The 24,409-nt window shown below is 56.9% G+C and overlaps 3 protein-coding genes across 8 annotated transcripts; all 3 read left to right on the top strand.

Annotated features, from left to right (window-relative positions):
- Positions 1-60: 60 nt before the first annotated feature.
- On the top strand, positions 61-13,362 carry ELOA (elongin A). Of its 4 annotated transcripts, none has more exons than XM_030505030.1 (11): positions 61-217; positions 4,132-4,188; positions 4,757-4,875; positions 5,756-6,968; positions 7,825-7,939; positions 8,292-8,447; positions 8,866-8,963; positions 9,243-9,423; positions 9,874-9,985; positions 10,241-10,392; positions 10,858-13,362. In XM_030505030.1, exons 1-11 carry the CDS (start codon positions 146-148, stop codon positions 10,917-10,919), a joined length of 2,337 nt encoding a protein of 778 aa, XP_030360890.1. In that variant the 5' UTR covers positions 61-145; the 3' UTR covers positions 10,920-13,362. The 4 variants fall into 4 exon arrangements, with proteins under 4 accessions (XP_030360890.1, XP_030360891.1, XP_030360894.1 ...); XM_030505031.1 differs by having other exon boundaries at positions 8,295-8,447; XM_030505033.1 differs by lacking the exons at positions 61-217; positions 4,132-4,188 and adding an exon at positions 4,223-4,499.
- A 205-nt stretch (positions 13,363-13,567) lies between these two features.
- PITHD1 (PITH domain containing 1) lies at positions 13,568-16,351 on the top strand. The gene is made up of 6 exons (XM_030505040.1): positions 13,568-13,812; positions 13,971-14,014; positions 14,153-14,230; positions 14,899-15,003; positions 15,416-15,524; positions 16,007-16,351. The coding sequence occupies exons 1-6, from the start codon at positions 13,627-13,629 to the stop codon at positions 16,106-16,108; spliced, it is 624 nt and encodes a 207-aa protein (XP_030360900.1). The 5' UTR covers positions 13,568-13,626; the 3' UTR covers positions 16,109-16,351.
- A 158-nt stretch (positions 16,352-16,509) lies between these two features.
- On the top strand, positions 16,510-24,338 carry LYPLA2 (lysophospholipase 2). 3 transcript variants are annotated; one of them, XM_030505037.1, is made up of 10 exons: positions 16,510-16,584; positions 18,563-18,668; positions 19,376-19,407; positions 20,032-20,097; positions 20,590-20,637; positions 20,837-20,907; positions 21,042-21,115; positions 21,269-21,370; positions 21,717-21,893; positions 22,097-24,338. In XM_030505037.1, the coding sequence occupies exons 2-10, from the start codon at positions 18,591-18,593 to the stop codon at positions 22,145-22,147; spliced, it is 699 nt and encodes a 232-aa protein (XP_030360897.1). In that variant the 5' UTR covers positions 16,510-16,584; positions 18,563-18,590; the 3' UTR covers positions 22,148-24,338. The 3 variants fall into 3 exon arrangements, with proteins under 3 accessions (XP_030360897.1, XP_030360898.1, XP_030360899.1); XM_030505038.1 differs by lacking the exon at positions 16,510-16,584 and adding an exon at positions 17,105-17,556; XM_030505039.1 differs by lacking the exons at positions 16,510-16,584; positions 18,563-18,668; positions 19,376-19,407 and adding an exon at positions 19,492-19,850.
- The last annotated feature ends 71 nt before the right edge of the window (positions 24,339-24,409 follow it).

Raw genomic sequence — 24,409 nt, forward strand, 5'->3', positions numbered from 1 at the left:
CCGTCATGGCCGCCACGGGCCGGGGCAACGCGGCGCCGCTTCCGTTTCCCGCCCTTAGCCAAGATGGCGGCAGCGGTGGGCAGATGCCGTGCAGGCAGCGGGCGGTGAAGCCGCTTCCGCCGCCGCGGCCTCGCCAGCAATAAAAATGGCGGCGTCGGTGCTGGAAGTTGTGGGCAAGCTGCAGTCGCGGCTGGCGGGCAGCTCCGAGCCCAAGAAGGTGACGGGGGCAGCGGCGCCGCGGCCGAGGCTCCCCTTCCGCGGCAGGGCCGGCGCGGCGGGGCCGGGGGTCGGGAGGGTCCGGTCCGTCCCGCGGAGGTGGGGGGGGGCGCGGGGAGCGGGGCCGGGCCTGCCCTCCCGTCCCCTCCGCCCCGAAGTGTCGTGCCCGGCCGGGGCCGCGGGGCGAGGCGGGTGGCGCACCGGCTGCGGGGCAGAGCGCGGGGCTGTCCCGGGGTGCGAGCCACCCAGCGCTGCTGCCGGCCGGGGCTGGCCGCGCAGGGCTCGGCTGCCACGCTGGAGGCCCGGCGCGGCGGGCGGGGGTCCCCGGGGGTCGCCCGGGGGCGCTGCGGTGGGGCAGGCGGGCAGCGGGAGAACTTGCCCCAAGAGTTCTGCCCCGGTGGCGTGTTCGTGCCGGGAGACCCGCGGTGCCCACGACGAGGGGCACTGGGAGGACCCGGGGCTGCTGTGATGGCTGGGGAGCAGGGTCAGGGCAAGGAGCTGCTGAGCGTTAACGCTGCCCCGGGTCCTGCTGTGGCCTCGGGGAAGCTGCTCGGTGCCCCTCGCCCGTCCCCACGAGGGAATGTGCCCGCTGCCAAAACCTGTTGCCCGCAGCAGCTGTCGTGGAGCGGCTGCCGTGTGCTCCGGCCCGTCCGGTGACACGCGGCTGTTGCTGAGCGCTGGGCTGAGCTGGCTTCTTCCTTGGCTGGAGTCTGGAACCATGGTTCAGGTGTGGGCCCAGCACGTGCTGCGATCCCTTCTCTAGGATGTCGTGTTTTAAGGGAGGAGCGTCTCTTGTGACACTTGACGGGTGTTTGGTGCGTGTTTCGCTTAGTTCAGGTGAAAGAGGAGGCAGAGAGGGCCGTGCAGCCGCTCGGCTGGCTTTAACTGAGGCAAATGGCTCGCTTCCCAAGACCTCCCACTGCCCATGAGGAAGGATGGACGCGGAGGTGCTCAGTTGCCAACCCTTTGAAACAGAGGCCCCTGCACCCAGCTCCAGCCATGCCAGGAGTGAAGCAATGGGAGGGTCAGGTTCCTTTCCTCGCCCTCTCAGCCAAGACCAGAGCAGGGTTTAACTGGTGGGGCCCAGAAGGGAGCTGAGGGAGTGCTGAGGACTCGCTTCCAGCGGGTTTTGGGCTCTGTGGTGCTGGAAGCACGTGCAAGACTTCAAATATTGGCTCAGCTTGCTGTGCTCAGAGAACTGCTGCTCCTGTTTCTGACCCTTGCGTCAGCTTGGGGCAATAACTGCCCGTCTGTGTTTCTCGGGCATTGTAAGTCTCTGGGTGCTATTTGCACAGGGTGACTCTTTCTCCAGTAACCCTGTGCTGTTAAGTTGTTTCTCTGTTGATCCTAGGGAGTTTTGCAAAGGGAGGGAGAGGTGCTGAGCGTTTTCAGGCTGCTACTAGCAGGATAGTGACCTTTTCCTTCCCCAGCAGAAGGGTCCTGTGGGCTGTACTCTTTGTATTTCTGGTACCTTTTCAACTGTATCCTTGGAAGTGTGATTCTAGGCTTGAATCTGGTTGCCACTGCATTGTCCTTACACATTGTGCATCTTCTGAGCACTTTCCTGTGTTGGAAAGTAACAGTTTCTGAAATAGTTCTGTAGCAGCTACAGCTTTACCTGTCAGCAGGACAGATCCACGGCACCCCTGGTGCTACCCACATGTTGCACCATTTGGTTTTCTTGCCTTGTCCTTTTGAATTATTTTATCAGTAATGCAACAGAGGGAGTTTTCATGGTGTGTGTCTTGTGGGTGGTTGAAGCTCTGCCCTACACTGGGGTGTTTTAGAAGAGCTTTCTTGTATGTCTTTCATCTGGTGGGACCCGAGCCGTGTGTTTTCTGTCTTTTCTGGCCCCTTTTTCTCATAGGACTTTTAAGATCTTGGTTATTTCTGAGCTGAGCTGCCACATTTGGGTCTGCTTCTGTGGGATGTACTCCATCAGTTTGTTTCCATAGGAAATATGGATTAATACAAGTTCTTCTGCCTCGCTGCACCGGAGCTGCCTCACTTGGTGCATCTCATGCACATGGACTTGTGGTCCACGGAGGCTGCAAGCAAAGAGAGGTTTTGCTGTGCTGTATGAACACAGCTCCCAAATCTGTCCTTCCTCAGCTATTCCCAGGCTGCGTGCCACTTGGACAGCGTCAAGGAGCACAGGTTTTGGTAGCTCAGATTGCCAGATAAGTGCGTTACCGATGACGCAGGTAACAGAAATGCCCCATTTCCTGACGGCGTTGTTTTGAGGGTTTTGTTCCTTGGCTGGAAAGTCTGCTGAGCTCAGGCTGCACGAACGTCCCTCATGAACGTGCAGGTGTAAAAGCTGGGTAAAGTGACACGTAGGCAGAGGTCTGCGTGTGGCCTCTCAGAACATCAGCTCTTGCTTTCTGGTTTCGTTAAGATGTGAGGGGGTTTCCAGCCACTGCCTGCACTGGGAACTGGAATAAGCCAGTTCCCCATGAGATGTGTTCTGGATCAAATGTGTGGTCCCCTGGTCTCAAACCACACTTCCCCTGGCTATATGAAAGCCAGAGATAAGCCCCATTGAGAATAGTGCTTTTCTTTTTGGAATTCAGCCCTGAAGGCAGCAAATAACTAAAGAGCAAAAAGAGCTGTGGAAGGTGCTACAGTGGGGTGTAGCTAGAAAATAATTGGGAAGCTTTAAGGATACCATAAGGAGTTTTCCCTCATCAGTTGAGGTCGGTGGTGGAGCACACTACCTGCTTCAGATCCTGTGAATCCTAAAAGTTAAATAGCTTTTAACTAATAGCTAAAAGGGGTGAGACTCTGTGCTACCCTGAGCTGCAGGGACAGAGGGCTTGAAGACCCAGACAGCAGCAAGAGCTGCTGCGCCCCCGTCAACACCCCAGCTCAAGGTGCTGAAACACAGTTACTGGTGGTGTCACTGTCTCGCTCCTCTAAAAGAAACAAGAAAACCTAAACCTTTGGTCATGGTAATTAAGTCCTAAACGTAATGGAGTGGTTGCTGGTGAACAGAAACCGTCCTGTGGTTCTGCTTCAGCTGGCTGAACCCTTATCTCTGTGTCGAGGAGTATTTTCTCTCTGAAAGTAACAGACTCTTCAAGTCAGCTAAAAGAACTTCCTTCCTTCGAATGGAAGGCAAGCTCTAAACCTCTCTGATCCTTGCACGGTGGAAGAGGAGGTGATCGGAATAGCTTTAGGTCAATGGTGCTAATTTGAGCATGAGCAGAGTGCTTTAAAGAGAAGATCTTCTGGATCAGGGACAGCCCTTTGTATGGGATATAGCACGGCAGAGCTGGACAAAGCCTGGGCTGTATAGGGGCTATAATAACGCTGACGAGGCTGGTCTGTGGCTATAGCTGAGCTGTGGGAAATAATGTGAGGAGCAGCAGTGCTGTCAGATGTGCAACTAAAACATCAGTGGACACATCAGTGAAGTGATGTCCCAAACCTCCTGGGTGGCAGAAGTACAAGTACATCCCCTTCACCTGCATCTAGCAGTCCTTCCCTCAGGGGCTAGTTTGCAAAACTTTAGGGAGGACTTTTCCCCCCTGCCCCTCTCAACAAGGAATGTGATTCTCAGCACTTCTGAGAGTCACAAGCTTCCAAGTCCTTCCACTTACTGTGCAACAGAGTTGTGGGTGTCTGTTCCTGATGCTTTAAGCCAAAGTTGCTTAAAGTCCTGTGTGAAGAAAGCACTAATAGATGTGTTGTAAGACTCTAAGATGGGCCCTGGTAGGCAAAGAGATGATAATTCCGTTGCGGTTGCCCCTCATGTTCAGCTCTCAGGAGCTCGGTTCGGAGTGAGAGAGCAGCTGTCTGCCACTTGGATCTTTCTGACAAGCTCTTGCGCAGTGAGTGGAAGGTTCTCTTCCTTTCTGATCATAGTGTGGTTCAGGATGACAAGTGTGAACACTTTTCTCCTTGTCTCTGCAGCTGCTGAAAAGTCTGAAGAGGCTGTCTGAGCTGCCCATCACGGTTGACATTCTTGTGGTAAGAGCTGTGAAATCTCTCGTGTCTCTCAAGGCACAAGATAACTGTTTGCCATGGAGTGGGGTGTGTTGCCTTGGCCACCCGCGACAGCCGGATCTCACAGGCAAGGGTGGGATGAGGTTCTGGATTCCAGGCAAGTGTAAAGCCACGGGGGATGGTTTGTCATCCTCAGTTCTTCCAAAAGCTTAACACTTGACTGAGACGTGAGAGTCGGGGTGGATCCTAACAATAACTGAATCAGCATGAAGTTAGGAAATGCTAATCCTCAAAATTATTAGTGACTTCTGTCTTCAAACTTACCAGTGGCCATGGTAAATGCTAGCTTGGTTTATTAACACAATTAATTAGTGTTTGACAAGGGTAGAGTTAAGTTGTCTTTGATTTACTGAATGGTAGTAAATGATGTCTGCTGAAAACAAAATGTATGTGCTATCTTTGCCCTTTGATCAAGGTTTACTTCTACCTACCGCACTAGGTAGCGGGTTAACTTTAGTCACTTGGGGGTGTAGCAGAGGAGGGAATGCTGACTGGTTTGCTGATGAATTCACGTCTCTGCTCTCTCATGAAGGAGACGGGTGTTGGGAAGACCGTGAACAGTTTACGGAAACATGAGTTTGTAGGAGACTTTGCCAAGAACCTTGTAGCCAGGTGGAAGAAGCTGGTGCCGGTGTCCCAGGAGGCAGACAGGTACGTGACCCTGTTCAGTTGGCTTTGTTATATTCATGCAGTGGAGATCATTAACTTTTCTGACAAGGAAAGAGAGTGAAGGCTCTGGAAGAGCTTGTGGCACAAACGTGCTAACCCTGCATGGGTTTTTGCCTGGGTTTGGCATAAGTTTCCTGCCTCTGGTAGCCGCAGCACATCAGGCTGCTGACGCTGCACTTCGCTGTGAAAGAAGGGGCTGGTTTGCAAGAACTTGCAGTTTGATGAAGAGATTAACAGTAGATGTCAGAGAAGTGCCCTTAATGAAGCAGGAGATGCAATCTGCTTGCTTCCCGTCTTACAGCGCTCAAGAGAGGAAGTTGGAGGCCCAAGTGAAGAAAGCGACTTGTTTTGAAAGGCTTTGATGTGCAAACATCCTATGGGAAGTGCAGGTTAATGCTAGCAGGCATGCTGCTGTAACCGAGCTGTGTAGAACCCAGCAGTGAGATGGTTTAGATTCTCAGGTATTCCTGATAATTTCGAGGGCTGTGGTATCCCTACTTGCTTAACTGGCCAACAGGGATGGGGTTTGCACAGGCACCATGCAGCCGGGAGTGGGCAGGCATGGAGGGGTCTCAGTACACGTCTGTCTCCTCTTCCCAGTGACCTGTGAAGTCTCAGTCCTAACCAAACTGCTTAACTGCTTCCTGCACTAGAAATGTGATTTCTAAATCCCTCGATGTTGCTGTGCCTGAGAGAATTAGTGCTTTTCTTGCCACAAAACTCCTGAATACAACTTTGGAATACAATAGTCTTCTGTGAGAGAGGTTCCCAGCCACATGGGGAACACATGGGGCCCATGGGGAGTGGCTCTTCTCGCATTTTGATGTTCTAATCTAACTATTTTGTTTTCTTATCCTTTTAGAAATAACTTAGATTCTGAAGACCGTGACTATGAGAGGAGCAGTTCAAGCAAAAGACATCAGGAACCCTCCCTCAGAGAGGATGAGGAACCTGACCAGGAGTATTCAGAACCCTTCCAGCCATCTTGCAGCCAGTCCTATAGCCCAGATCCTAGGGAAAAGAAGTCCAAAAGGTATCCTAGGCCTGAGAGAGCCCATGAGACTTATGGCTACAGCAGCCACGAGGGGAAGGCTTGGGGCAGATCTTCCCCAGTGCTCTCTTCAGATCAGGAGTACTCGGACTGTGGACAGGCTGGGTCACCTGAGCCAAGTGCGAGCCCTCAGGACATATACACAGACCCTTATGCCTCTGAGGAGCAGGAAGAGCCAGTATTTCATCGGAAAGCCAGTAAAGGCCACAGCTTTCAGGAGAAGCTGGAGGGAGGCCGGGAAAGGAACCCCAGTGAGTTCCATGACAAAGGGAACATGAGTCGAAGCAAAGAGCATAAGTCTTCTCACAAGAAGCAGCGACTCGACGGCAGAGAGGAGGACAGGAGCTCTGTCTTCAGCCCAGAAAGATTGCACAAAACCTCTTTTAAAGAGCAACTCCAAGAGGCCCCCATGGCAGGGGGCAGCAAGGAGAAGCAGAGGACGTCAGATGGCAGCAAGAAGGAGAAGAACCGAGAAAGTGGTGCTTCCAGAAAGGAGAAGTTGCACATGTTGCCGCACTCGGAAGAGACTTTGGACAACCATGTTAAGAAGCAAAAACATCGGGACTCTGAAAAAGGCAAATTGGAAAAGCCCAAGTTGAGCTTGGAGACCTCGAACTCTGAGCGGGAGAAACGGAAAGCTGAGAGTGACTCATCAAATAGGATTAAAGAGAAGGGGATTTCTGGGAGCTTAAAATCTTCGGAGGGGAAGCGCAAAGCCTCCGACACAGACAAAAAATCTGGGGGCTTTTCCTCCGGTTTTGGGGAGGGGGAAGTGGAGGATGAATTTGAACAACCGACAATGTCCTTTGAGTCGTACCTCAGCTACGACCAGCCCCAGAAAAAGAAAAAGAAAGTGGTCAAACCTTCAGTACCAGCGGGGGAGAAAGACCGAGGGCACAGCAAACAGAACGGATCCAAAGCCGGTACCAACAGCTCCAGCTCGAGTCGGAAAAGTCCAAGCCACAAGCGAGCAAGTGAGAAAAAGGCAGAGAAGAAACTACCAGAGTCTCCTAAACCAAAGAGGGTAAGGCTTTGAGGGCTTTGAAGGATCTGAAAGTGAACAAAGAAGGTGGGATCAGCTGCTCGCGGTCCTCTGCCACGGGGGCTTATTAGTTTTCCCCATGGAGGCACTGGGCTGTTGGGCATCGGAGTGTGCTTGTGGTGTCTCGGTGGTGTGAAGGTCTGTGCCCCTGGTCTGGCTGGGAGACGCTGTGTGTTTCATACACTGTGCACTGCAGGCATTGCTGTGTGCTGCTGGAGTGGGACCCTGCTGGAGAAGTGGGTGAAGAGGGAGGGGAGAGGAGAAATGCAATAGGCAAAATGCATTTGTACAAAAATGGGGAGAGTGAAAGAGAACAACTTCAGCTGAATACTTTGCCATTCATTCTCATAAGTGCCTCGTGTCAGAGTCCTAGGTTTCCTTCGGTGTGTGAGGTTCCTCTCTCTACCACCACTGTCTTTTTGCAGGAGGTGAGGAGGAGAGGAGACAGAACAGGTAAATGAGTGTTTGAGACCAAAGAAATGTTTCTGCCAGCCTTCTCGTCTGTGTTTTCTCGAGTTCTTTGCACTGTTAATCTGACTTGGGTTCTTGCCAGAGGCCTTCAGCACTGAGCCTAGTAGGTTAAAGATACTCATGGCTCTTACTGGAGGGAGCTGAGTGATTCAGGTCCCAAATCTTCGCTGCTTTGCCTAGGCAGAGCTACAGTGATGTGGCAGAAGTGCAGCACCCCCTGAGGCTGTTCCCTGGTGCAGGCTGATCAGCGTTGGGTGCCTTAGAGCAAATATCAAACCAAGTGCAGCTCAGTGCTGTTTGTACACTGGGAGGAGGTAACATTCTCGTGCATTCTTGGCTTACTTGCATGTACCTCCTCCTCTTCCAGATACTTTTAGATGTGGTACCAACATTACCAGAGATCCCACTGCCTCCAATCCAGGCCAATTACCGCCCTCTTCCTTCAATCGAGTCCATTACCTGCTCCCAGACGAAAAGGAAAGGTATGTTGGCCAGGAAAGTAGGTTTGAAACGGGCTGCAGCCATCATTTGTGGGAGGGAGCAGCTGCTGCCTGGGTTCAAGTCTTCCTGTTGGGGTCTGGTGTCTTGCCTCTGCCCAGAGCTTTCAGAAGGTGGTTGTCTTCCCATGTGCTCTGGTAGAAATGAGGAAGGGTCCTTCTTGCGTCTTGGGCTTTGGAGTTGCCTTTCCTGAAACTAGTTTGCAGGTCTCTTGGAGAAGACTTAGCCCTTTAGGTTGCTTCTGGGTGACTCCCAGTTTGTGTCTGCTGTGCCATTCATAAGGGTGAGCTCTTCTTTCCTCTGTTCCCTTCTTACTCCAAGTCTTTCCCCTTGCAGCAGTGTCCTCGCCGGTTGAAGAGAGCGAAGCGGGTTTTACCGGCCGCCGGTTGAATTCAAAGATGCAAGTGTATTCAGGCTCTAAAACTGCCTACCTCCCCAAGATGATGTCTCTGTATCAGCAGTGCATCAGAGTCCTCAGTAACAACATTGACTGTAAGTACCTTTCCTCATGTCTCTTGCTCACGCTGCTGTGCAGGTACACTGAAGTCTTGGTCGCTTGTTTGTACCCCAGCAGTTGCATGTAGAGTTGCTCTTGTCACAAGGCAAGCTGACTGATGTGGGACAGAGCTCTCTGAAAGCTCAGGTGCTGCAGGAAGCAGCAGGCAATGTGCTTTTTGGGGAGTGCTGAAGCACTGGAAGTAGTGGCCAACAGAGCCTCGTGCGGGCAGTTGGAGCTCCTGGTGCCTGATGACTTGTTAGAGCTATTGCACTCACAGTTCCTTTCTCCTTCCCCTTCACTGCGTGGTCTTGTGCAGCGCTGCATTTCCTCTGCTGCATTTCAAGGTGTCAAACTCTTTCCTCAGCAAGGAAGGAGCAGGATAAATATTTTGTGCATCTTGCTTCTCTCTAGCAATCTATGAAGTGGGTGGTGTCCCTTTCTCAGTGCTGGAGCCAGTATTGGAGAGATGCACCCCCGAGCAGCTGTACCGCATTGAGGAGTGTAACCATGTGAGTGCCTGGGCCTGGGGAGGTGGCGGTGACATGCGGGAGTGGTTCTGTCCTTATCTGCTATAGCAGAATGGTGAAGAACAGTGCTCTGTTTAACAAGAGGTGGCTTTTGCTGTCCTGACCTCCTGGATTTGCCATCTGCCCACCTCTTGCTGCAAGCAGGCCCCTGAGCTGTCTTACCCTCCGCAGCATTCCAGTGACTTGGCACTAGCTGCTGTTGAGGGAGAGGGGAGCGAAGGTGTCGGGAGGGATCCCAGCTCACGTGTGGGTTTGCTTCAGGTCCTCATTGAGGATACGGATCAACTGTGGCACAATCACTGTCTCCGAGACTTCAAGAACGAGAAGCCGGATGAGTTTGAGTCCTGGCGGGAGATGTACCTTCGGCTGCACGACGCGCGAGAGCAGCGGCTGCTCATGTTAGCACGGAACATCGGCTCCGCTCATGCCAACAAACCCAAAGGTAAAGGAGGGCTGAAGGAGCAGAGAGGGGTCTGGGAAAGCTGCCTCGGGGATGTCTTTGTGTGGGGAGAGTCTTTTGGGATGCCTGGTGTGAATCTAGTCCAATAGAGGAGTTGCGAGGCTCTCTGGTCTTGTGTGGTGACAGAGAATATTCTACAGCAAGAATGTGCAGGGCTGCAGAGGCACCTCCTCTATTAGAGTGGCTTCTCCATGCTGGGGCTGAAGAAAACCATGGTGGGAGAAAGCATTCCTGCTCCTTTGGTGAACATTGTGAGAACTGCTGACCTGATCAGGCTCATTTCTCACAGCCCATGTTGTGACAGCAAGAGGTTCAGACCTTGGGGAGAAGGCCGGAGCTTTGGAATGGATGGATTGGGGAGAGCAGGTTGGAGTTTGCTGTGGTAAGACAGTAAGTTGGATCTAAGCAGTGTTTCCCTCTGGCCTCCTGCAGGTAGAGTGGCCAAAATGGCATTTGTGAACTCTGCAGCAAAGCCCCCCCGGGACGTACGAAGGAGACAAGAGAAGTTTGGAACTGGAGGACCTCTGCTGCCAGAGAAGACCAAGTGAGTGTTTCTCAGGAGCACTTGCTGCTCAGGGCCTCTTTTCCTGGCAGCTCTTGCCAGCTTCCCCCTGCAGCTCTGCATTGTGGCAGGGAAGGATTCTGTGTGTCTGGGAGGTCCTTGTAACTGTAATAGCTTCTTCTGTGCTGGGAGTTGTGGAGATCCTGGTCGCTGCTGGTTCCATGGGGTATTGTGCCTTGTGTCTGAAGAATTGCATCAAACCACAGTGAGTCCTTTTCTGTCCCATCTGTGTTCCAGAATAAAACCAGTCCTGTACACATCGAGCAAAAGCCACACTCGTGTGAGTGAGGAGCAGTCCTATGATGGGCCCAGCACCAGCAGTGCCCATTCTGTCCCATCTTCAGGTAGCACCTTCTCCTCCTACGACCCCAAGAAACCACCAGTGAAGAGTAAGTACAAACTGCAGAACATCCCTGGGGTCTCCTGGATCTCCTCCTTTACAAACACACAAATCTATTCCTTATGCTGTAGGGAAATCCAGGCTGTGTGGGAGGGTTGATGGTGGTGGCCTCTCTCCTCTCCCTAAGGAGAGGGTGGTAAAGTCTTGTTCAAACTTCTTGCACAAGAAAAAGCACAGGGCAACATGTGATTCACCTTCCTGCTCAGTGCTGGGTGCAGCAGAAACCCTGCCTTGTCCCTCCTGCTGTCCCTCTGTGTCTGTCCAGCTGTGTGGAACAATGACACTGCAGTGCAGCTCCCTTTGGGAAGGAAACAGGGAGAGTTTAACTGGAGTTCTGTCTTCTCGCCATGCAGAAAGCAGCTTTGCACTGCTCTCTGCTCTCCCAGTCTGGGACTGCTGCTTTCATGTGGGGGTTTTTTGTTTGATTTGGGGTTTTTTCCTTCCTCTGTTGCAGAAATTGCACCCATGATGGCAAAGACTATCAAAGCTTTCAAGAACAGGTTCTCTCGGAGATAAGCTTGCAGTGCAGATCTGGGACTTGCCCTCTGGTGGGGAGTGGCACTGAAGGGGGAGAAGGTACTCACAGCCCTTTTCCTTGAACTCTTTGGAGGCTGCAGCTGCTGGGAGAAGCTTTGATCTGCACAAGACAACAGCACAGTATTTTATCTTTTATTCTGGTCCCTTTCTCAGTGTCAAGCCCCCTCTTTTCCACCTGCCCTTAACATCCTGTTTCTGGCTTTGTCGTCCGTCAAAAGAAGGGTGTACAAAATCTCCCGACGCAAGAAAATGTGAAGTCTTGGCACCTGCTGAGGGTGGAAGATCCAGAGACTATTTACTATTTAACCTCTTCATAAATTATAAAATGGTTTTAATTAATATTTTTTGCCCCCTGTCCCATTGGTATTTATGTTGCTCCCAGTAGTCTTCCCCCTCCTGATGCAGGGCAAGGATCAGCCTCTCCGTGGCTCCATCTGTCTGAGTGGACACTGGGTGTCCTTCCGTGTGATCTGGGACCTCCTGGGCTCCCTGGGACAGGCAGCACCCATCTGCTCAGTGGTCTTCTGGCAAGCGTGTCAAGTCCCGAGGCTTTGCTCCCTACTTGTCTGTTAATCTTCGCTCTCAACCTTCTCTCTGCTCTTACTGTAGATCTTGTACAGATGCTTACATTGTTGTGCAGGGATGCCAAGAGCCGCTGGGGACTTCTCTGCTGCTGCTGTTGTCTTCTGCTGCCTACTGGGAATAAAACTACAAAGGGCTTGGGGAGAAATTTTCCTGTGCACCAAGTCAGATTTTAACTTCTTTCTCCTTTTTTTTTTTTTCCCCCCTTTTAATTGAGAAGGTTACAGGGGACTTTGCCTCTGGAATTGGAAACAGTTTTTAAAGCTCAATGAAGGCGTCAGTTTGCCTCTTTTAGCAGAAAGAAGGAATACTTTTATCATGTTTCCTGTGTGCAATTGGGAAGGATTTATTTCCAGTTTGAAAGCTGGTGCTTAAATCCTGCCTGTTCCCTGTATGTCTGCCCCCGCTTTGGAAAAAGCAAGGATTTTAGTCTTGGAACCTAAAACCACTTGCCTGGTGTTGGAGGGAAGTGAATAACAGAACGTGGTCTGGTTTTAATGTGTGTATAGGTGGTAGCAGGAGTTCAGGAATGGGTTGTACCTGGTGTCTGTGGGGCTGCAGCCCCTGCGTGTGGGTTCAGGTGGCCTCGCTGAGCAGACACAAGCAGCCGTTAAACATTGAGCCTGATTGTGGTGAACGTTTCCACTTGCGGGTTACAAAAGCAACCTCACCAGAGGTGCTGTGAGCAGAGGTTGGAGCTGGTTAGACCCAGGTTGTGCAGGGGCAGCTGGCAGCACTGTCGGGGCTCGGAGGTCCCACTGGGTCAGAAAGGGGAGAGCTGCTCCTGTTCCAAGCCATATTCACTGCCCTGGGACTGTGCTGTCTAGGTGGAAAAGGTGTTGATGGTGGATGCTGTTGCTGCTGGGTTTGTGTGGCTGCCACATGCTGAACCAGTGGAGTTGTCTGTGCACTGACTGGGGAACCTTGCTGTGAAGAGTCCTCCCCGTAGGGCTCTAGAAAAATCCCTGTATGCTTCTGGTTTCTGTTGGTTCCTTTCTTTGTTATCCTCCTTTTTTTTTTTCTTTCCTTAAACCCATTCTGAACACTTGTCTCTTCGTTTATTTGGGCTCTTCTTTCCTTATTTTGAAGGTCTTGGAAAAATGTTCTCAGACTCTCACGTGCTGTAAGTTGGTTACAGTCCCAGATGCTTTAATGTTCCCGTGCAGCATTTCAGTGTGTGTTGTGCTGTAAAATACTGGCTCCTTACTCTTGCGTTTTTTGCTGTATTTAATTTTGCTGTATTTTTAATTAGATAACAATATATTATCTTCTGCTGACCGTTGTGCTACCATTTATTTCTCCTCTGTACTTGGGGTAGGGGCAGAGGGGGAGGGAAGTGGAGTCTGGCATCATGTCCAGGCCCTAACGGAGCCTCGAGCAGAGGAGCTGGGCGTTGCTAAACTGCCACTTGCTGAACACTACAGCAGCCCCTCGGATGTGATACTGCCCAAAGCATTGCTGGTACAGGGTGATGCCCCTTCCCTCTCAGCCTCTTTGCCGTGGGCTTTGCTGCCTGTGTCTGTGTTTCAGCTTGGCTGGGTGGCAGGGAGGGGGCCAGAGTTGAGGTCGGTGCCTGGGGTGTTACTTGTGCAATTCCCATGTGCTCCACTCACGCAAAGGACCGGAGCAGAGCTGCCTCTTCCCCCCTTCGCCACACCGCGGGCAGGAGGGGGGTGACTTTGACTTGCATTTGTATTTTGGTCCCCGACTGTGTACATACACTTTTCTATGTTCTTTTCTTTTTTTTTTTTTTTTGTGGTAACTAAGATGAATATTTTAATTAGATAAGTTATATGAAAAGCAGAAAATCATGTCTCAATAAAAGCCAAACACTGGACCCTGCCTGCTTGTTCTCTTCTGTCTCGGAGCAAAGAGCGTTAAGCGCAGACCTGCGATCCGGAGGGCTCCTGGTGGTGGTTCCCCCTCCCGGCTGCAGCGAGCCTCAGCTCCCGGCGCTGCTGGGAGGCGGTTTCGCTGCGGGTCCGGCCTGCCCGGGCCGAGCCGCTTCCCGGCCGCGGGGCCGAGCACCGCCCGGTCGCGGGGCGGCGCTGCGCTGGGCGGGCGGTGCGCGGCGCAGACGCGGTGAGCGCAGCGCGGGGCGGTGATGGCGCACGGGCACGGCCGGTGCCGCTGCTGCGGGGAGGAGGCGGCGGGCGGCGGGGAGCGCGGCGCGGCCTGGGGGCTCTATCTGCGCATCGACCGGCAGCGCCTGCAGTGCCTCAACGAGCGCCGCGAAGGGAGCGGTGCGCTCGTCTTCCGAGCTTGGGAGGAGCGCGGCGACCGCGCCAAGGTGGGACGGGACCAGGGCCGGGACCGGGGCTGGACGGTGGCGGGGAGGGAGGGAAGGAGCTGCCGTGGGTCCCGTCCTTGCCCCCGGCTCCTCCGCGGTTATTCGCTCCCCCGCGGACGCGGGCGGGCCGGGCCTGACCCGCTCCTCTCTCCCTCCAGTTCGTGGAGAGCGACGATGACGAGGAGCTTCTGTTCAACATCCCGTAAGTGCCCTCCCCGCGCTCCCCCGGCACGGAGCGGTGCCCGTCCCTCGCCCGGCAGCGTGTCTGCGAGCTCCCCCGTAACCGGGGCCGATGTGAAGGGGACAGAGGTGGAAACGGCACTCCCGCATCTCCCGGCAGGTTTACGGGCACCGTGAAATTAAAAGGAGTGATTGTGATGGGAGAAGACGACGGGACGCATCCAGCAGAGATGAGACTGTGAGTGAAACCAGCATTAACTCTGCCGGAGCCTGAACTGAACCGGTCACCTCATTGCTAATGACAGCAGGGAGGGTGTGCAGTGCAGGGGGACCAGGCTGTGCTGAGCCCCAGGGCCTCTTCTGGCCCCTGAAGGGAGCAAAATCCTTATTAACACTGCCTCTTTCTCGAAAGAAATGAGAGAGTATTGAGTGCTCTGCAGCTCTTGTGGGGGGCGGAAATATGCCTTTATCAAGCCACCATTGTCCTCTGTGTTCCACAACCATGGATGTGAAGCACTGTCAGGGATCACCTTGTGCAGGGAAATTCCTGAGCAAAAGTGCCAGCACTGAATTGGGCTGTAGCTGTAACTATCAGCTGTCTGCTGAGGCAGTTGTCCTCCTGCTTTCCTTTGGTCTCCAGTTTCTTGGCTGCTCTGCGTGCCCAAACGTGCTGAGATCTGTATCTCCCCAGCTTTTTTCCTCGCTCTTCCTTGTTGTTTCTTCAGGGTGTTGGGTATTCTGGAATGATGCTTTGTGGTGGCGTTGGTATTTCCCCCCCTTAGAAGACAAAACAAATCCAGTTTCTGATTATTGAGAAGAATCCAGGTAGTGCTAATGGATGGGGAGGAAGCCAACTGGCTGACCTGTATGTTAATAACTGCCTGGGTTTCCTCCCTCTCTTCCCAGGTTCAGGAACATTCCTCACATGTCCTTTGATGACGCAGCCAGGGAACCGGAGCAGACGTTCAGCCTGAACCGGGATCCAGTGGGCGAGCTGGAGTATCCCACCAAGTACGACACGGTGCCGGGGGGGTCTGTCCGCCCCATGGATGTACCACCAGGCTTTAGGGACACGTTAGAAGGGGGCAGATCCGTCCCTTGCATCCCAAAGCTGCTTACAGTGGAATCTGCCATCCTGTCCTTGTCCAGTGCTCTGGACTGAGCACATCCCCCTGCAGCCCGCGGCGTGCCTGTGCTCCAGGGGTTCTCGGGGTGTGGAATCATCCCAGTGGCATGTCCCTGTGGCAGCTCCTCACTGCCCCGTTCCCTGCAGCATGAGGGAAGCTGCTCCTGCCCCCTCGGGTGCTTGCTCCCAGCTCTGAGCCGCGCTGGGTGCAGGGTCCCGGTGCCGCGCTGCAGGGAGGTGCCAGCCCAGCAGCAGCCTGCAGGCGGGGCTCCAGCTTCACAGTATGTTTTCTTCCAGAATTGCCCGTTTCTCCAACGTTCACCACCTCTCCATCCACTTCCCAAAGAACTTTGGAGCAGAGACAACGAAGATTTTTTATATAGGCCTGAAAGGAGAGTGGACGGAGGTGAGTGAGAGCAGAGGTCGAACAATACTAAGAGTGTAAAACCAGCTTTAGATCACAGCTGAATTGGAGCTGTAGTGGTGAGGAAGTAGTGGGGGGGTCTGTGATGACAGGACCCTGCTCAGCTCTTGCCAGTCGGGTGTTTTAGGAAGGACTTGAATTGTGCTTTCCTCTGCCCTAACACATTTGGACTCTTCCTTAGGGACTGTAGTGGTAGGACAAGGGCTGATGGCTTCAAACTTAAACAGGGGAAGCTTAGATTGGATATAAGGAAGAAGTTCTTTACAGTGAGGGTGCTGAGGCACTGAAACAGGGTGCCCAAGTTGTGAATGCCCCATCCCTGGCAGTGTTCAAGCCCAGGTTGGACAGAGCCTTGGGTGACATGGTCTAGTGTGAGGTGTCCCTGCCCATGGCAGGGGGCTGGAACTGGATGATTTTAAGGTCCTTTCCAACCCGATCCATTCTCTGATTCAATCCTAACTCAGGCTCATCGCCACGAAGTCACCATCTGCAGTTACGAGGCATCAGCAAACCCAGCGGATCACCAGGTGGAACACTTCACCCCCCAGACTCACTTCATCTCCTGACAGCGCCGGTGGGAGCCTCCCGAGGGCTGTGCCGCGGGTGCACGGGCACGGCTGGGGCAGAACCGTCCTCCTGGAGCCCCGAGTGGCGGGAGCAGCTCCAGCGCCGTGTGTCGGCCTGTGCCCCGGGGCCGCGGGGCCGGTGTGTGCAGGCGGGTCCTGCGGGCGGCACGGCCCGTTCGCTCCGCCGCGGTTCCGGTACTTCTCTCACTGACAATAAACCAGCCGCGGCTGTGCTGGCCCGCGCGGCCCGTGTGTGTGTGTGTGTGTGAGACGGGGGGTACCGGCGGCGCTGGGGGCCGGGCGGAGGAGCCGGTGCCCGCCGTTACCTCAGGGCTCTGCCGCCGCCACCACCACTATGGCCGCCTCCCTCAGGGCCGGTCGCTGCGTCACTTCCGCCGCGACCCGGCGGGCGGAAGTTCCGGTGGGAGCACGTCGGGGGAGCCGGGAGGAGAGCGCGCGCCGGGCCCGCGGGAGAGGTGCGGGGCGCGGGGGGGGGGCGGGATGTACCACTTGGAGAGGGGAGGGGGGAGCGGCTGGGGGGTCACCGGTGGGGCAGCTATAGGGGCTCCGCGCCCCCCCCCCCAAACACCCTCCTCCTCCTCACCCGCTGTGGTTCCGGCGGGTCCCCGCGGGTCCCGGCCTCGTGGCGGGCGCGGCAGCGTGGGGCCGGGTCCCGCCGGAACTTACCCCGACCCCGGCCGGGGGGAGGCCGAGCCCGGCCCCCGCGTCCGCTCGGGCCCCGCCGGCCCGCTTCAGGCGGGGTTTGGAGGTTCCCGGTTCCCCGCGCCTGCGGGAGGGGCCGGGGAACGTCAATAGCGACAGTGAGAGACCGGCTGCGCGGCCGAGGCATAGCCCTCGGGGGGCCGTGGGGGTCCCGCCTGCGCCGCCCGCGGGCGAGGGGTCGGTGTACGGCTGGGCTCGGGGTCCCCGGCTCTGCGGTGCCGCTGTGCGGGTGCAGTCCCGTTTGGGGGGGGCTTTGTCCTTCCTATATCACGGTTTGGCCTCGGGGCTGCCTCTGCGCTGTTCTGTGGCGGCAGATCCCCTGGGAATGGGGCAGAGCCCCCTGGAGAAATCCAGGTGGAGTCCATGGGGTGCTTGCGGTAACCTTGACCACCCCCCATAACCCCTCTTTTCCCCACATCCTCTCCCCCACACGGCAGAGACGTGGGTCTGAGCCCGCTCAGGGAGCACCTTCCAGCGTCTCCATGTGCCGTGGCTCTTCCCGCCGGGATTGCTGGCAGGGGCTGTTGTTCCTCGCTGGTTGTTTTGACCCGGGAGTACACACGAGCACGTGGGCTGTGCGCCTGTGAGCTCCGCCAGGCCTGAGGAGCTCCTTGTTCCCCGTGGTTTTATGTGAGCCGGGGAAGCAGCTGATGAGCAGTCGCTGGAACGGGTCGGGCAGGTCTGGGTCCAGGCTGGTAGAGGAGAGGAGGCGGCTGTTTTGTTGGGTAAGGCTGGCTGCGGGGTACCGGGAGCTCAGGAGGGTTCTGGTGGTCCCATCCCCATCCGAAACCCTCTGGGCATAGGTGCTTGTGATGAGGTGTGAAGGCTCAAGCAGACCCTGGGGGTTGATCGTGCTCCATGGGGTGATGGCAGCGCGGTCAGCGTGCTCTGACCTCATCAGTGCCGGGCGGTGAGCGGGGGTCAGGGGCTGCCGTGTGAGGAGCCCCTGATGTAGTGATTTGTGCCGAACTGGGAACAAACACTATCGAATGTTGTGTCCAAAGGTGGTGTCGTGGGGGCTTCAGCTCTGCCAGAGCTGCCTGCCCCACAAGTGACCGTGATCTGGGAGGTGACAGCCAGCCCTTTGTGCTGGCAGGAGGCTGTGGCAGTGGGGACAGCGGCTGTGGCCTGGCTGACTGAGCAGCAGGGGCACAGAGATGCCATCACTGGGGGGGCACAGGCTCTGGGTGTCAGCGCAGGGCTGGGTCTCAGGCCAGCGTCTGAGTGCTCCGGTTCATCCCTGAACGCTCCATAAAAGAGGGCTGGCCCTTTGATTACTGCTGTAAAAGCCCGCGCTGCTGCGTGCCGGCGTTTCCTGCTTCCCTGTGGGAGCAGATGTGGGTCAGGCTCCTCCTCGGCTCCGGGGGCAGTGGGGAAGGGATGCTGAGGCTGCGCGCCGCCCGGCCACCCTCTGCCCACGCCGTTCCCGTCACAGGAACAACTTTGGCTTTGAGGTGTAACAGCAAGAGCTAATTTTAACGCTCCCGACGCCCCACGCGCATCCCCACTCGCACGCATCTGGTGCTGCGACAGGGGAAGTGTTTGCTGCTTCCTGGCTCTCCAGCCTTGCTGGGCACAGAGCGGAGCGGGGCTGCCCCAAGGGCTTTACACATCAAAGCCCTCCTGGAGTCTTTAATCTTCCCCTGAATACCTGGTCCCTCTGGAGCAAATAGCTGCCGGGGGGAAGAGGAGTTTATTTTCCTGCCTTACCTTTGTCCCTCTGTCCTGCAGGTGCCAGTGTCTGAGTCCCTCTCGGTGTATGTGTGGTAACAACATGTCTGTCCCCCTCCTCGCTGACGCAGTGACTGTCTCAGGGGCAGAGCGGGAGACTGCCGCGGTAAGGAGCAGGCCCCTCGTGTCGCACCAGCTTCGTCCCTTGTAGCAGCCTTGAGGATAAGGAGCTGCTTCCGCGGGGCTCAGAGGAGCCGGGAGCGGAGCCTGTAGTCCCTCAGCATTTTGGATGTACATCTTGGTGCATCAGAGGGGATGCAGGACCAGCAAGGTCTCGTCTTGCTGGGGAAAAAGAACTGTTCTTTGGGCCAGGCTGTTTGTTTCTGGTGCTTGGTCCCGCATGGGAGGTCAGGGAGGGTCAGGTCTCATTTGTCTATTTAAGCTCTTAAAATCAAATCCCCACAAAGAAAACCCTCTGTCCATCCCTCTGCTCCCCGTGGCTTAGGGGTTGCCCTAGCCCGAGATGAAAAGCCCATGGGGGTGGGTTCTGTGAGTCCTTGGCTGCACTCTCCGTGGTGCCATGCAGCGTGCGGGATGCTCCATCGCTCCTTGGCCTCTGCTACAGTGGGCAGCCAAGGGGCCGGTGCCACCCCTGGAGCTGGCTGTGGCAGCGGGCTCTGTGGCACAGAGATGTGCCTGTTCCACCCATCCAGCACGCTCAAAGATGCCAAGACACATCATTAGCGTCAGGTAATGTCTGCCCGTTGGAGTCTCTTCTACTTAGTGACTAAGTGGCCTTTTGGCTCTGCCCCGCGAGCCCAGCCCTGCCTCTCGCCCCAGCTAATTCTTTTGTTTTTCTGCTTCATTTAACAGGTCATTTTTTTACATGGCCTTGGAGACACGGGGTGAGTATCCCTGGAGCTGGCTCCGGCTCTCACGCGGGGTTTGCTGGCTGCAAGCGCCGGTGCTGCTGTGCCCAGGGGCAGCTCCGAGGGTTGTCCGGGGCTTTGAGCTCAGCCTCGCTGCCGTGCCTGCACCACGCTCACAGGGACCCCCGGCCAGCAGCTCCCTACATTGAATATGTATGATCCTGGCAGTGCCCCCCGGGTTTGATGTTCTGCTTGTTTTCAGGCAGGCAGATACGTGCTGTGGTTCTCCAGTCCTTGCAAGGGCTGGGAGTTGGGAAGTGTCTGTGCAAGGGCATCTCTCTGATGTGCAAGGCCACCTTAGAGGACAGTGGGAGATAACAGCAGTAGCACAGGACATTCTCCCTCCTCTCTTGCTGATCGCAGCTCCTCTGCCGGAGGTGCAGGGCTCTGTGTGCTGCCTCTGCCCTGCTGCAGGGGAGGTGTGTGCCGGGGTTCAGGCTGCCGGGGTGGGCAAGACCTGCTAAAATAACATCCAAGCAGGGGCAGGAGGGCAGCAGCCTTGGCAAAAACCTGTCCTTGGGAATCCCTCCCCTTCACCAGCGTCCTCCAGAGGGCTGAGGCAAGCCGTGGACTCCCTCCTCTCCTCTCCTTTCCCCACAGGCACAGCTGGGCTGATGCGCTCTCCTCCATCCGCCTGCCCTACGTGAAATACATTTGCCCGCACGCGTAAGTGCTGTCCTTGCTTTGGGAAGCGGGGCTGGGTGGGCTCTGACACCCGTTCGTGCTGCCAAGCTTGTTTGGGGATGGGTGGCTCGTGCCCTGACCTACCCGCGGGGCTGTGCAGTGAGGCTTGCTCTCCTGCTGTGGCCAGGTTACGCAGGGCCCCATTCTCTGGCGTTCTCTGCCTGCAGGCAGAGTGGTTCCCTGCAGAGCTGATCAGCACAGGAGCTGCTGCTCCGAGGCTCTTTTCTTCCTCCTCCTGTCCTCCACCTCTCCCCGATGGCTGCAGTGAAAGCCAAAAGCACTGGAGCTCCTTCTCCATCCCCCTGGTTGGGAAGGAGGGGGCAGCCCTTGGGCTGGGTCTCGTGGCACTGATCTGCTGCTGTCCCTTGGGAGAGAGGTCCTGCAGCTGCAGGCAGGGAGGTCACCCCGCTCCCCTCCGCCCTGACTTGCTGCTCTTACACTTGAACTAAACCACCCAAACTGTTCCCTCTGCAGGCCCCGGATCCCCGTGACCCTGAACATGAAGATGGTGATGCCCTCCTGGTCAGTGCTTTGGGTGGCAGGGTGGGTGGGACCCTTTTTGGGGGTGTATTTTGGAGGGTGAGAGGGATGGGGGGAGACCAAAGAGCCAAAATCCACTGCCCTGTAGGAGTCAGGGGAAGGGCAGAGCGCACCCAGCTCCTTCCTCCCCACACCCTGAGTGTTGGGATAAGTTTGGGGCTGACCTTGCTGCTTCTCCCAGGTTTGACCTGATGGGGTTGACTCCAGATGCACCTGAGGATGAAGCTGGAATCAAGAAAGCTGCAGAAAACAGTAAGAAGCTTTGGGGAGGGGGAAGCACTGAGCTCCTGTGTCCCTCTCCCTCACGGGGGTGGAAGCGGATGCCTTCCTTCCACCTCTCCTTCCTTTCTGTTCTCCTGTGATCCCAACCCACTGTCTTCTTCCAGTTAAAGCAATCATCGAGCATGAGATGAAGAACGGGATCCCACCCAACCGCATCATCCTGGGGGGCTTCTCACAGGTGAGTTGGGCTGACGTGCAGCAGGCTGAGGGCTGGGACCCTCTTCGCCCTCTGAGAGGAGATGGGTGGTGAGGAGACGGGTGGCTGCGGGGCTGGTGCGTGCCCCGGGGCTGCAGATCCCGGCTGGATCACTGATGGATTCCCCCCCCGCAGGGTGGTGCCTTGTCGCTGTACACGGCTCTCACTTGCCAGCACCAGCTGGCCGGCATCGTGGCGCTCAGCTGCTGGCTCCCGCTGCACAAGGCCTTCCCGCAGGTACCTCGCGCTGCCGCCGCCATGTGTGTCCACAGGGAGGGCTTGGGGGGGGGGTGTGGGGAGGATTTTCCCATCTGGAGCTCGCTGCGGTTTGCCCGGGGCTGCTGGAGGCACGAGGTGCCCGTGGCAGGGATTTAATCTCATCTCCCTGCTCCTGGGGCGGGCTCTGCTGTGGGTACCTGCGCGCTGTGCTGCTCCCCGGGCGGTGCGGGAGGAGGTGTTTGGTGGCCGGGAGCTCTCCCGCAGCCCCCTCGAGGAGGGGAGCTGTGCTGGGGACGCAGACAAAGCGCTGCCCCCGTTCTCTGCTGTGTATTCTCTCTCCTGAGCACTTCCTTCCTCACTGCAGGCGGCAAATAACGGCGTGAACAAGGACATTGCCATCCTGCAGTGCCATGGGGAGATGGACCCCATGATCCCCGTCCGCTTCGGGGCCCTCACTGCTGAGAAGCTGAAATCTGTCGTCACCCCCACCAAGGTCCAGTTCAAAACCTACCCCGGCGTGATGCACAGTTCCTGTCCTCAGGTCAGTGCCTCGGGCAGAGAGAGGAGATTGGTCCTTTGGGCTGGTCTCACCTTTGGGACCGGCCCCAGCATGGTGGGTCAGGCAGGGCAGGGGCACTGCGGAGTCCAGAAGATGCGGGATGTGTTTGTTCCTGGATTCACTCGGGGGAGGCTGCGCAGCCCTCATCGACCTGTGCTTGGGGTGACGGGCTCTGCTCTCTGCAGGAGATGATGGCAGTGAAGGAGTTCATCGAGAAGCTGCTGCCCCGGATCTAAGCGGAGCCAATCCAGACTGTGGCAGGGAAGGACGCCGAGGCTGCAGCCGCGGATCCTTCCCCCGTGACCCGCCCGTTGCATACGGAAGCCATGGCCCCCCTCCGCACCTCCTGCCTCTCCCCGTCTCCTCGCACCGCATCCTCTCCGGCCGGGGGTGCCCGTCTCTCCCTGCTGCTCTCGGAGCTGAGATTGGCGTTAAGGCGAGTCTTTGAGTGGCCTTTTCTCTCTTCCTCTTGCTCTGAGCAGTTTCCGGGGGGGTCTCCCCATCCCCTGGCTCCCTGTTCAGGCTCCGCGGTGTGTGGGTCCGGCACGGTGCGGGTGAGCTTTTCCTGTTGGGTTTGGTTTATTTTGTACCAGTATTAGGGGTGGGATGTGCCCCCTGTGCGGCGGGAGGAGCGGAGCGGCTGCAGGGCAGGGCTGGGGCACCCTCCGGAGCAGCCCCTGCTCCCGCTCTGCCCTCGGCTCATCCTCCCTGCGGCTGCTCTCGGCCTCCGCTCGGGCGACTCGCGGGTTTTGGGTCGGAGCTCAGGAACCCGGGACTCTCCCGCGGGGACCCCTCGAGGCTCTGCTCTGGGCTGGTACCACCGAGGGCTGCCCCATCTCCCCGGGGCTGCAGCAAGGTTCCGCGCAGCTCCTGCACCTCCTCGCGTGGGGCCCGGCCCCTGCCCTGTCGCACACGCACACTCCCCAGCAGCCTCACAGCCATCGGCTTGTGGCAGCTCTGCCCTCCTGGAGATAATCACCTCCTTCTCCTCTTGTTGCTTTTACAATCTCCTCCTCAGCCCAGCGGGGGTCCCGGAGCCGTCCCTGCCTCCCTCAGCCCAGCTCTGTGCCCTCAGAGCCCCAGAGCGCTGCCCTTTACAGCCAGCGTCCGAGCGGCTTTGCCACAGAGCCCGCCCAGCACCAGCCCAGTCCTTCATGTCTCTCTTGCTGCTACTTCTCCTTCCCTTTGGGCTTGGGCTGGCACGGGGAGGGAGAGGTGAGGTGAGGAGAGGCCACCGGCCCCCAGGGACGGCTCCTGGCGCAGCTGGAGGAAGCAGGTTTGCTCCCAGCCATCATCTCACCAGCATCTAACGCCGGGGTGCTGCTGCGCCCCATCCCGGGGGCAGTGGAGGGGTCTCCGTGCTCCCTGGGGGGCTCTGTTGGCCTTTCCATGTACAATCATGGGTTTCCTGGGTTCCCTTGCCCAGCCAGCTGGAGGCTGCAGCCCGGGCCTGGCCTCTCTCGTGGTGGCCTGGCTGGGACCATCCCCACCAGCCCAGCAGCGCCCTGGGCACGGGGCCCCGAATGTCCCCTCCGTGGGTGGACTCCTGCCATCCCCTCCCATCCCGCAGGGCTGAGGGCACTTGCTGTTGAGCAGCGCTGCCCTTCTCCTCGCCTCCCCCATGGGCTGAGCCCACGGCGCTGTTGTAGCCGCCTCTTGTCCAGAACACACCACACAACCTGCGCAGCCCCAGGGCCGTGCTCCCTCCTGCTGCCCCGGTGCTGGGGGGGTCCGGCCCTGTGCGGCTGCTTCAGGAGGCTGGAGGGGGGGGCTCCGTTCCAGCCCTGCCCTCCCCGCCTGGGACGCGCAAAGCAATAACCCGCTCTCCGGAGAGTCGGCTCTGTCAGACCCAGCCTTGGTTGGTTTCTGGGGTTGTTTTGGGTTGGGGTGGGTTTTGTTTTTTCCCTTCCCCCCCCTTTAGGAAAGTCTTAAACCAGCAAACGTGCTGCTGGTGGTGGGGGGAGCTCGGCTCTTCCCCTTGCTTGGGGTCCCGTCCTGCTGCTGCTTCTACTTTGTTTTAAAGCTGCTGTGTCCTCCCCTCCTGTGCTGGGAGGGTGCGAGGGGCTGGGACGGGGCCGCAGCTCCCTGCAGGGTACCCGAGGGCTGGCGGACGGACAGACTGACCTCTTTGACTGTGAACTGGAACCACGCGCGTCGCGGGGGCCCAGGACTCGTGGCCATCCCTGGGCACAGTGTGGTGGCCACGCTGGCCCCTTGGCAGAGCATTCCTGCTGCCTCCCCGCCTGAGCAGCACGCGCCTGGCCCGTGCTGAGGACCCGGGAGGGAGAACAGCTTCTCGCCATTCCTCAGTACAGCTCTTTTCTTTTCTTCTTCTTTTTTGTCTTCCTTGTACATGTTTGGGGGTTTTTGTGTGTGTGTTCCACAGAGTCAGAAACAAGGTGAAATAAATGGTAAACCTCTCCCAGAGCTGAGCTGGCGTCATTCGTGGCTGGGCGAGACGTGCTGGTGGCACCTCTAGCGTGAGGTGTCCCCCCCGG

This window comes from Strigops habroptila, chromosome 12 (genome assembly GCF_004027225.2).
Source record: "Strigops habroptila isolate Jane chromosome 12, bStrHab1.2.pri, whole genome shotgun sequence".
Taxonomy (NCBI): Eukaryota; Metazoa; Chordata; class Aves; order Psittaciformes; family Psittacidae; genus Strigops; species Strigops habroptila.

What these genes read in the sequence shown, in the direction of transcription:
- ELOA (XM_030505030.1), top strand. Translation starts at nt 146, where the DNA reads ATGGCGGCGTCGGTGCTGGAAGTTGTGGGCAAGCTGCAGTCGCGGCTG. An exon ending in CTCCCAGACGAAAAGGAAAG is followed by an intron (nt 7,940 to 8,291) that starts GTATGTTGGCCA and finishes TTCCCCTTGCAG; the next exon opens with CAGTGTCCTCGCCGGTTGAA. An exon ending in CCTCAGTAACAACATTGACT is followed by an intron (nt 8,448 to 8,865) that starts GTAAGTACCTTT and finishes GCTTCTCTCTAG; the next exon opens with CAATCTATGAAGTGGGTGGT.
- PITHD1 (XM_030505040.1), top strand. Translation starts at nt 13,627, where the DNA reads ATGGCGCACGGGCACGGCCGGTGCCGCTGCTGCGGGGAGGAGGCGGCG. An exon ending in GAGCTTCTGTTCAACATCCC is followed by an intron (nt 14,015 to 14,152) that starts GTAAGTGCCCTC and finishes ATCTCCCGGCAG; the next exon opens with GTTTACGGGCACCGTGAAAT. An exon ending in TGAAAGGAGAGTGGACGGAG is followed by an intron (nt 15,525 to 16,006) that starts GTGAGTGAGAGC and finishes ATCCTAACTCAG; the next exon opens with GCTCATCGCCACGAAGTCAC.
- LYPLA2 (XM_030505037.1), top strand. Translation starts at nt 18,591, where the DNA reads ATGTGTGGTAACAACATGTCTGTCCCCCTCCTCGCTGACGCAGTGACT. An exon ending in CAGAGCGGGAGACTGCCGCG is followed by an intron (nt 18,669 to 19,375) that starts GTAAGGAGCAGG and finishes TTCATTTAACAG; the next exon opens with GTCATTTTTTTACATGGCCT. An exon ending in CAAGAAAGCTGCAGAAAACA is followed by an intron (nt 20,908 to 21,041) that starts GTAAGAAGCTTT and finishes GTCTTCTTCCAG; the next exon opens with TTAAAGCAATCATCGAGCAT.